The sequence below is a fragment of the Fukomys damarensis genome, unplaced genomic scaffold (assembly GCF_012274545.1).
Source record: "Fukomys damarensis isolate Sample0158 unplaced genomic scaffold, DMR_v1.0_HiC HiC_scaffold_36, whole genome shotgun sequence".
Lineage (NCBI taxonomy): Eukaryota > Metazoa > Chordata > Mammalia > Rodentia > Bathyergidae > Fukomys > Fukomys damarensis.
This window is the reverse complement of record NW_022900948.1, coordinates 42,596,831-42,607,360: the sequence shown is the minus strand read 5'-3', so window position 1 is coordinate 42,607,360 and position 10,530 is coordinate 42,596,831. Positions and strand designations below refer to the sequence as shown.

At 54.4% G+C, this 10,530-nt stretch overlaps 2 protein-coding genes across 10 annotated transcripts in view; one reads left to right on the top strand and one right to left on the bottom strand.

Annotated features, from left to right (window-relative positions):
- The first annotated feature begins 2,184 nt into the window (after positions 1–2,184).
- Positions 2,185–6,028, top strand: Tor2a (torsin family 2 member A). 2 transcript variants are annotated; one of them, XR_778252.3, is made up of 6 exons: positions 2,185–2,591; positions 3,110–3,375; positions 4,049–4,224; positions 4,958–5,085; positions 5,276–5,691; positions 5,895–6,028. XR_778252.3 is itself a non-coding variant. In XM_010613599.3 (5 exons), exons 1-5 carry the CDS (start codon positions 2,441–2,443, stop codon positions 5,518–5,520), a joined length of 966 nt encoding a protein of 321 aa, XP_010611901.1. In that variant the 5' UTR covers positions 2,185–2,440; the 3' UTR covers positions 5,521–6,028. The 2 variants fall into 2 exon arrangements, 1 of the variants encoding a protein (XP_010611901.1); XM_010613599.3 differs by having other exon boundaries at positions 5,276–6,028.
- The window catches only part of Ttc16 (tetratricopeptide repeat domain 16), a 14,077-nt gene continuing 9,498 nt past the window's right edge, over positions 5,952–10,530 (bottom strand). For 6 of the 8 annotated variants that reach the window (XM_033759031.1, XM_010613601.2, XM_010613603.2 and 3 more), the window contains 5 exons: positions 9,539–9,704; positions 8,902–9,143; positions 8,573–8,753; positions 7,261–7,363; positions 5,952–6,688 (listed from right to left, as the gene is read on the bottom strand). In XM_033759031.1, the coding sequence (XP_033614922.1) occupies positions 6,111–6,688; positions 7,261–7,363; positions 8,573–8,753; positions 8,902–9,143; positions 9,539–9,704 (1,270 nt within the window). In that variant the 3' untranslated portion in view covers positions 5,952–6,110. The remainder of the gene's footprint in view (positions 6,689–7,260; positions 7,364–8,572; positions 8,754–8,901; positions 9,144–9,538; positions 9,705–10,530) is intronic. The other 2 variants (XM_010613604.2, XM_019205959.2) reach the window with 1 other exon arrangement.

Sequence of the window (10,530 nt, the reverse complement as noted above, 5' to 3'; positions counted from 1 at the left end):
TTTTTTTTTTTTTTTTTTTTTTTTGTATCAGGAATGAAACTCAGGACCTTGTGCTTGTCAGGCAAGCATGGTGCCACTGAGCTAAATCCCTGGCCCAGGACAAAGGTCTTTGAGGTGGGCCATGAAGGCAGTTGCCCTGGTTCCCTTCCTCCTGCAGGTGGGAAAGGCTGAGGAAGGCGGTGTGGATCAGCATGACGCCAGCCAGGCTGGAGCCCTGGAAGCCTGTCCCTGAACTTCAGAACTCGGGGCCTCCGTCTCCGCATCCTTTGAGCAAGAGAGACTAACGTATGACATGGTGTATTCGATCTTTAGCAGAAGCTGGGATTGGGTTTTCTATTGTTTACTAGCTGCATACTTGGATAAGAAGTTTAAACTCATGGGTTCCAAATCCAGTAAAACGGGACAAATAATGGAACCTAACTCCTAGGACTGATATTAAACACTTAGTTGCTAGGGAAGGAGCAACTGTGTTTCATATATAATGGATTGTCAATGATCATTTATTATTTTCTGATGCATTTTATCTGCCTGTATCTCACTGAAATGTCACCTGCCGGGGTCCAGCCTCGGCGAGAGTTCAGGTCTTTTTTTTTTTGTTTTTTGTGAGGGTCTCACTCTGAAATGTCACCTGCCGGGGTCCAGCCTCGGCGAGAGTTCAGGTCTTTTTTTTTTTGTTTTTTGAGACAGGGTCTCACTATGTAGCCCAGGCTGGTCTCGAACTCCCAGCGATCCTCCTGCCTCAGCCTCCCGAGTGCTGGGATGACAGGCGTGCGCCACCACACCCGGCTGAGAGTTCGGGTCTTGAGCAGGAGGGATGGAGTTGGGGCTTGTGAAGGAATGAGACCCACTCTGTAGGTATGAGGTCGTGCGCCTTCTGAGCATTGGAGGACTTCCTTATTTACATCATATAGCAAAGTTTGCATACAACAATTGGCATACATTTATAATTTCTAAATAAAAACTTTTAAGATCATTTTTCTAATAAACTATATCACATACCTATTTTATTATTGTTATCCCTGGGAACATTTTATCTATTGCCTCAGCTATTATTAATCAAACAATTTTTTACTAAAGGCATAAATGAAAGCAAAAATCGAAAGAACAATCCAAGCTTGCCACCATTTTTTAAAGTTTATACGACTATTTTGGCCACAATGGAAAGACTGTGGCCAACTCTTAGCAGGTCACTAGGTTTTAATAAAGAACTACTGTGGTTATTTAACTTCTTGGTTAAACTTTTATTTTATATAGTCAGAAAGCAAGTATTTTGCACTTACTAAGCCTTTTTATAATAACTATTTAGGTGCCTGGCAATAGTATTTACTTGTTCTTTAGTGTGTAGACATCACTGTGTTCCTGAACATTTTATTCTTTTTACAAAGGGCAAATCTTGATATGTCACTCATTTTTTATCTTTTTACACCATTCTAACTTCATCTATGTAAGCCCTAGTGTAGGAAACGGGGGTGGGGGTGGGGGGAGGTTGCCTAATGGCCATGAGATCACTCTACCACAAATCTTTGAGCACCTCTCTGGGATTTTTATAAGTAATTGGACGCTCGGATGAAAACTGGGGGACCCTTGTCGGAGTGAAATCTTCAACTATTGAAAAACTGGAAACCCCTTCAAAGAAAGTCTCTGGATCAGGGGTTGCGCTTAGGGACTCAGTGACTGACACAATTGACACATATTTCTCAGCAGTAGCTTGTACAGGTTTTTTCATTAAAGCTAAATTTCCCATAATTACAATTAAGCCAATCAAAAGTGCACGCCGGGGATTTAGCTCAGCGGTTCGGTGGCCTGCCTTGCAAGCGCAAGGACCCTACTTCAATCCCCGGTATGCCCCCGCAAAAAAAAGTGCAAGCAAAAGTAAAACCGGAGCGATGCTTTCAACCCGAGGCCCGTCATTGCTGGAACTTTGTCAAGCAGCAATAGAGGAACCGTGGGTCTCCCTAGTCACCATTTCTCTGTATGGCAGGTACTCTTATATTACGTAATATAGAAGGCACCTGACACTAAGGGCACATGCGTCTTCACCAAAAACTGTTAATGAGCTCTCTTTTGTCACAGAAAAGAAAAAGGGGCATGGAAAGGCGCTTTGCAAAGCATAAGGTTCCGCACAAGTTTTTGTTACAACTGTTACATCACCTTTTGTGGTCATAATCCTTTATTCTTTCTGAGCTCCCGTGATGGTCCCCTAGTTACAGTGGCCATGGAAACGCTGCCCGCTGGTCCAGATCAGATGGCTCGCTGGCTCCCCTTGGAGGCCACCTTCCATTCCTGCTGCTTGACGACCGGGCGTGGCTTTAAAACGCGCGCGAGGAGCGCTGGGAGTTGTAGGCCACAGGCATGGCTGCCCTGGAGCGGAGCACGGTGGGAACTGTAGTTCCTAGGTCGAGGGGGTTGGCGGCCCAGACCGAACTCCGGCCTCCTACGGATGGCGGCTGCGACAAGCAGCTTCCGGCCCCGGGGCTCGCTTCTCGGGCTGCTGGTGCTGGTCTCGGCCGCGACCGCCACCTGGGACTTGACTTCGCTGCGCTGCAACTTTGGCTCCTTCTGCGAATGTGACTTCCGGCCAGACCTGCCGGGTGAGGGACCTGGGAGCTGGGGGCAGGGAGTAGGCCCCGGGCTGGAGCATCTGTGGACCTGGAGGAGGAACCGCAGGCGTGACCCGTGGACTTGGGAGAGAAGCTGAGAGTTTGGAGCACACACCGGAGACGAGGGGTTGGGGTGACCGTTGGGGGTACCCAAGGACTTGCCAGGATGGAGAGAGATCCTTGACAGTAGGGCCCCTGGTGGTCGTGTCCACGGAATGTACCGACCGGTCAGGGAGGAGCTTGCTCTGGGGACAGGTTGGGGTCTGGGGCCCAACTCAGCTCACGCTCATTTAAGGCTGCAATCTAGCGAGCGGCCGAGTGAGGGCGCTGCCGAGCTGAGCCAGTCTGAGGGCTCCCCTGCAGCCAGAGACCCCCCCTCCCAAGGGTCCCATGTCCTTCTGCGTCCCAAACCCAGGGTTTCCCGTGCCAGGTCGCAGATGTGATTTCCCCCGTGGAACTCTCTTGCTAGGGATGTGTTCTCAGCTCTGACGCTACTTTTGTGGCCCCAGGCCTGGAGTGTGACCTGGCCCAGCATCTGGCTGGCCAGCATCTGGCTAAAGCGCTGGTCTTGAAGTCGCTGAAGGCCTTCGTGCAGGACCCAGCCCCCACCAAGCCACTGGTCCTCTCCCTGCATGGCTGGACTGGCACCGGCAAGTCCTTCGTCAGCTCCCTGCTGGCGCAGTACCTGTTCCGGAGCGGCCTCCGCAGCCCCCACGTGCACCACTTCTCCCCCATCATCCACTTCCCACACCCCAGCCACATCGAGCGCTACAAGGTAGGCTGGACACATCCTGGAGGCTGTTCACTGGCTCCACGGGGTGAAGGACCACAAGCAGTGAGTGCTGAGCCCAGAGAGAGGAGTCACTTGCCCCAGGCCACACAGCCAGCTGGACCTCAGCCCTCGGCACCCATCCTGAACAGGGATTGGAAATGGCAGCTTCTCCCTGGCAGGCAGCTGTCTGATTCCAGGGTGGTGGGCAGTTGTGGCTCCTACTGCCAGAGTTGTTGCGAAGGATGTGGGTGGGATTCTCCAGTTGCACATATTACTTATCGGGCACCTCTGTTTGCCCAAAAGTCTGCGTTATCCTCTTCGCCGTAGTTGGTGCCATGGAGGAAGCAGTGAATACCAGCTCTGCTGACTGTTGTTGACTGCAAGGCTCTTTACTGTTTAGGCTGATCTGTCCTGGCTGGCAATATCATTGGGCAGGAGCAGGGAGCAGGAAGTAGTGGGTGGTATGGAAGGGGGCCATATCAGGGAGATGCGGGGCTTCGGTTTGCATCCCTGTTCTCCCGCCGAGTGGCTGTGTGACCTTGCAAGTCTCCGCCGTCAGTCTCCTGAAGGAGCTGGCCCGTATCTCCCAAGGAAGGGGATTAGTCCTTGCCTTGGGGAGAAGCTGGGGTCGGGGGTGTATCTCTGCCCCCTCCCCAATGCCTGTCTCTCCCCGCAGAAGGATCTTAAGAGCTGGGTCCAGGGGAATCTCACTGCCTGTGGCCGTTCCCTCTTCCTCTTCGATGAGATGGACAAGCTGCCCCCAGGCCTGATGGAGGTGCTGCGGCCTTTCCTGGGTTCCTCCTGGGTTGTGTACGGAACCAACTACCGCAAAGCCATCTTCATCTTCATCAGGTGGGTGACACTGCTCAGAGGTCCAGCAGTCTGGTCTTGGCCTGTGCTCTCCGTGGAGTACCGTACCCCACTGTACCCCTGGGCCAGTCGGGCTTTCTCAGAGCCCCTCACCCTCATGCTGGTGAGGCTGTCATTCGTGACTGACCTCCCCTTGCACACCCTCAAAGCATGCTGGCCTAAGGCCTGGGGTTTAGCTCAGTGCTGCCTGCCTCCAAAGCGCAAGGACCCGAGCCAGATCCCCAGTACCAAAAAAAAAAAAAAAAAAAAAAAAAAAAAAAAAAAAAAAAACAACAACAAAAAACCACGCTGGGCTTGGTCCTTTGGGTCCTTGCCACTTCGTTATGTAAACCCTGGTGCATCAAGAGTTGTTTTGTGGCCAGGAGCACACAGGACTGGACTTCTGGTCTTCTAGTCCTGGCTCTGTGAGCCCTGGCTGTGTTTGCTCAGCCAAGACTGCCCGTCTGTTCTTCTAAGCAGCCTCGTTTTACTGCCATTGTCCTCCTGGAGGCTGGGTGACAGCAGGAAGTTAAGGGGCACTAAAGTGTATGCAAACTGGAAAGTGCACGGTGCAGACCCATATTACAGGGTCATTGTAGGAGCTGGAGAGGGAAGGGGTGCTTCCTGGGCTTGGCTCTGGCCCACTGATGCAGGGACAGCCGTACCAGGGAAGTGAGGGCCAAGTCCTAAGCCTCTGGCCTGTCTGCCTCTCACCCTGCGTTCATCATGATTTTAGCAACACGGGTGGTGAGCAGATCAACCAGGTGGCCTTGGAGGCGTGGCGCAGGCGCCGGGAACGTGAGGAGATTGGCCTACAGGAGCTGGAGCCCATCATCTCCCGGGCCGTGCTGGACAACCCACACCGTGAGTTAGCTCGGGGGCCCAGTCTGTGTGGCTTCGCCCCTGGACCCCACGAGCCAGCCTCCCCGAGGGGTTCCCCGGGAGCAGAAGGTTTGTGAGGCCAGCGTTGCAGCTCCACCACCCCTCGGTGGCCGGCCTCTCCCACTCATATGAGCTCGTGAGGCACAGTTTCCCCTCCCTGCCCTTCCTGCAGATGGCTTCTGGCGCTCGGGCATTGTGGAAGAGCACCTGCTGGATGCCGTGGTCCCCTTCCTCCCACTGCAGCGACACCACGTTCGGCACTGCGTGCTCAACGAGCTGGCCCAGCTGGGGCTCGAGCCCCAGGACGAGGTGGTCCAGGCTGTGCTGGACAGCACCACCTTCTTCCCCGAGGACGAGCAGCTCTTCTCCTCCAATGGCTGCAAGACCGTGGCCTCCCGGATCACCCTCTTCCTCTGACACTGGGCTGACAGCCTCACCTCCTCTGCCTGGCTAGTGCCACACAGGAAAGGCCTGGGACCTCTGCTTATGGACCCCATCCCAAGCCTACTGGAGAATGGGCCCAGAACACAAAGTCAAGATGAAGAGGGGCCAAGGACAAAGGGCCAGGAGGCCCCAGCCTCTGAACCGGTGAGTGGGCAACATGCCCTTGGCTACCTCCTCCAGGGAAACCTGGTCGCCCCACAACCTCACTCTCTTGACCTCACCCTGCAACCCGGGTCTACGTCATGTGAATTGTAACTCAGGGACCGTGGTTCCTGGCTGCTCCCTCCTTCCTGGCTCTCCTTCCAGAGCTCCTTGGCCCCATACCTGACCCCTGCCCCATCCCTCAGCCTTTGTTTCAGAATCACAGGCCACGCATGGAGGTTATTCAAGCTGCCAACTGAGCCTGGACTTAGAAGTTTTTAATTTTGTAAATGAACGAGTATAATAAACTTAGCCATGGGACCACAGGAACGTTGGCTGGGCTTCTTGTTGTCCTAGAAGGGGGCAACATTTTGTGTGCCGGTGTGGGGGACCTGTAAGATGTAGGGGCCTTACTCGGACATTCAGAGCACAGCATGATGGTCAGGGCCCTGACCAGCCTTGGACTTGCTGATGTTCTGGCCCAGGCCCTTTGTGGCATCAGTTTTGTTGGAACTTGAGCTCGTGCCCTTTTCTGGGTTCAGGGCAGCCTCAGTCTCATTGGGCATCCAGCTCTGGCCCTGGTTGGCCTTGGTATTGTTGAGGCTCCCACTTGGGTCATGGAAACCCTTGGACTTAGTCCTGCTGGAACCCTGGACTTGTCCCCAGTTCTGGCCGTGGGTAGCCTTAGCCTTTCTGAATCTCTGCCTGGGGCTCTGGGTGGCCTTGATCTTGCTGGGCCTCTGCCTCTGACTCTTGGCAGCCTTGGTTTCGCTGGAGCCCTGGCTCTGGGTGGTCTTGGGCGAGCTCTGCATCTGAGCCTGAGAAGCCTGGGGTTTTCTGGGCCGATGCTTCAGGCTTTGGGCCTCCCTCTCATTCCTGGAGTCTGAGGACTGAGACTTGGGCAGCGAGGAGTCGGAGACCATCCCAGGGGTGGTGGAGGTGCTCCTGTACTCCTGGGATGGCGTGGACATCTCTGTCCCTGAGGTGGACGCCGTCCTGACTGGGAAGGGTATGTCAAGGGCAGTTCTCAGCCCAGCCCCTGCCCTGGGCAGCTCCCCTGCCTGCATCCCTGTATCCCTGGGCTCTGTATGGCCCAAGGGGAAGGCCTGCTGATCACACCAGCAACCTGCCACCTGGCTTCCTTCTGCTGGCTGCCCCTTACCCTCTGTGCCCCCACAGGCCTGGGCCCTGCCCCGGCTGTATCCTGCCCCACCCTTCCCACGCTTAGCTACCCACCCCACCTACCCTCCTATAAGGTTGGGACTGTGTCTTCCTCTTTAGAATCATCTCCCCAAGGACACAAGGGCCATCAACAGCAGAGGCCAAGTCTAAAGGTCCTGATGTCTGAACTATTTTTGCTTTGTTTTTTTGTTTGTTTGTTTTTGAGGCAGGGTCTTGTTATGTAGTTCAGGCTAGTCTTGAACTCATATGTAGCACAGGCTGGGCTTAAACTCTCAGCCATCCTCCTGCCTCAGCCTCCCAAGGGCTAGGATTATAAGCCTGTGCCATCACACCCAGTTTGTGACCCTTGACCATTGACCACTGTGCCACTCTGGCTCACATGGGACTCACAGGACACCAGGGACTTACAGCCAAGGACGGAGCCCGAGGAGGTCTGGTCGAGGTCGCTGTCGGATGTGGACGTCACTTTGTGAAGGTTGAGCTTCAGTTTGTCCTATGGCGAGAAACAGGATGGGCAGTTGGAGTCGGAGGCCAGCTGGCTCTGGGACCCTCCAGCAATCACACTCCTAGGCTTGGAGCTCCTCATGGACGCCGGGTGTGGGTTGTATTGGGACAGAGAGGCTGAGACTGCGGCAAGGGGCGTGGCCAGTGCTCAGGGCTGCTGGGTCTTGGGCTTCACTCTTGGCTCAGGGGCTTCTGTAACCAGAGTGCTGCGTAGGGGATGGCGGTGACCAAGTGCTCGCTGCGTCACACACTTGCCCCATTTCACCCTCCCAGCACCTCCAGGGCAGGTGAGACCTCTGCTACGACCATTTCTTAGACCTCACAACCAAGCCACCTGCCTGGTGCCACTCAGCTGAGGACGGAAGCCGGCCCCTCGGCACAAGCTGGAGGCACCAATGCACCAGGTGCCCTTGCATTGAGTCCTGGGCCCCAAGCTCTGCCCAGGGCAGCTCATATCCTCTGAGGGCGGGACCACAGTGACCTCGGGACCACACAGATGGGAGCTCTGAGCATGTGCATTTGCTCCTAGGTTAGCCGGAAGAGTGAAGGACTGGGGCTGCTGGTGCTGCAGTCACCCCGTTGTGTGCAGTACCCTTCCGACGACAGCTTACCCCGTGTCCACCAGCAGGGGAACAGATAAAGAGGTCACACCCCGCACGATTGAAAGGGGCAGCTCATGTACACAAGTCTCCCAAATGTCATTTCAGGGAAAGGAGCTCGGACAGGAGGCCACCCAATATCTGTCCATCTCTGTGCAGAACAGGTGGGTGGGGGCTAAACCTGGTGGCTGATAGTTTTAGGAATGAGAGCAGCTTTGTGGCTGGGCTGGGGCAGGGAAGCACTGGGAGGCACCCGAGGGCTTCTGGGAGCCGAGAACATGTTCTTTGGCGATCCAAGCAACGGTGTCATGTTGCGTGCAGCTTGTGAAAATCCAACTGTCATCCAATTGTTTACTTCTGATCTGCCCTCTTGTCTACATTCATGCTGCATTCCACAATATCTTTAGAACCAGTGCATACCACACAAGTGTGAAGATGAGCCCAGGAAGGTGTGGGAAATTCCTCCCTGTGAGGCCCATGTCTTTACCCCCCTCCCATCGCTGGTCCCAACCCCATCCTCTACAAAATGTGCCAGTCCCAGCAGCCAGCCTCAGTTCCAGACCCTGAGGGGCCCAGGCTATGACGTGGGTCCCACTCACCTCTTTCTCTCTCCCTGCTTTCTTCCCCTTGAGGGCCTCAGTGTCTTCCCCTGAGTCTTCCAGGGATACCTGCAGCATCTGGGAGGTGAGCTCTGGCTCTTTGGGGGTCTCAGACAAAGGCCATTTGAGCTTCCAAGAGAGCTTCAGGGCCTGGGCCTTCTGGCACTCGAGATCCCGAACCCTGAGTAAGTCACCAAGCCATGGCCCCAGGCCCTGAGTTGGTCTCCTGGACTCCACCTGCCATCCTCAAGGACTAGGCAGTGGGGCCTTAGGACTTGGGAGCCGCAGCCAGCCCCACCGCTGCCCCACAGCGTGCTCTGGAAACTCACCCCACGATGCCTTGTGGGCTCTTGGCCTGCAGGCCTCTCTCCACCATCCGCTCCAGCTGCAGCTTGGCCAGCTGGCCCACCTGGCTGCTAAGCACCTCCTCCACTGACATGCCCGGAAAGAGTTTGGTCAGCAGCAGGGAGAGCTGCCAGGAAAGAGGGGGGCCAGAGCCAGATGTGGGCCGAAGCAGGTGGCAGAAGGCTGGTGCTCTGCCTTGCAGAGTCCTAGATGGCTCCTCTCGGTGCTGAATGGAGAGGGTTTGCAAGTCGTTTTAAAGGGCTGGACCTTTTTACCCCGGAAGGAGTAGGAGACTATGAGAAAGGATCCATTCCAACGCAGGTGTGATGGAACCATTCAGACAGGGCAACCTCTGAGCTGGGGCAGGGATACCTTCTGGGAGCCTTGCTCTTCGAGGGTCATAATGTTGGACTTGGAGGGAAGGAAGGAGGGTTCAAGGGAGGGATGCGGTTGACGTGGTAAGAACTCTGCCTGGCACACAAAAAGTGTTCTGGCACCAGCAGTTTATTGTTATCGGTTGCTGCAATGGGTAAATATCGTTACTGTTATCCAGTCAGATTTCTCAGGGACAGAAATCTGCCTCTGGAGCTCACCTGTTCTCCGGGCCCAGCAAGAACCCACCTTTGGTTGCTTGGGGTTCAGGAGCAGCACTGTGGCAACATCCTGGCGGGCACCAAAAATGTCCTGTAGGATCTGGCGGTTCCTGGCCCGGTACAGGTAGCACTGGGCCCTCAGGGGATTGTGCTGAATGGCTGCTGAGAAGTGGTCCTCAGCCCGCTGGAACTGCCTGCAGGGTGCAGAGGGCCCCAGACCGCTCTGAACGGGGACTGTGTCAGGAAGATGGTGGCTCCTGCTCCCCACTGAAGACAGAGAAAACCAGGGGTCCCTGCTCCCCACCACATGCCCCTCTCTTCTCCTGTCAGCCATACCGGGACAGACCTGACCTGAGACGCCGGTATGAAACTCCAGTTCTGATCTGGAGTAGGGAAAACGTTCCTGAGGCTGTCATAAACCCAGTGACTGAGAATGAAAGAAACTAACTCGACTACTATTAAATGGTGCCAAGTTAAAGAGTAGGAAAACATCACAAAGCAAAGCAACAGACAAGGGCTGGGGATGTAGCTGAGTGGCAGAGCACTTGCCTAACATGCACAGGCCCTGGGTTTGATCCCCAACACTGGTGAAAAGAAGTTTCACATCAGCCTACTCTTGTAAATAATAATCGTTTGGGTTTTTTTGTTTTGTTTTCCTTTGGTATCGGGGAATTGAATTCAGGACCTTGCACTTGCCAGGCAGGCACGGCACCACTGAGATAAATCCCCGGCCCCTTGGTAAATCATAATTGTTAAAGTATGCTTATCTTAGAGTCTGGAAGAATCATTACCAATCTTGTGGGGCAGAAAAGTTGGGAGGTATATTTTAGAATAGTTTACAATAAAAGTTCTATCATTAGTGAATGCTTGTTACCTTACACAACTATATTAAAAGAGTAATTACCATAATCAGCAGGAAGGCACGTATTTGTAGTAAAGATTTGGAAAGAAGGTTAATATTTAGTAGACCGAAGCAGCTTGCCCCAGGGATCTTAGCGGGTGACCTGGAGACCCCAGAGC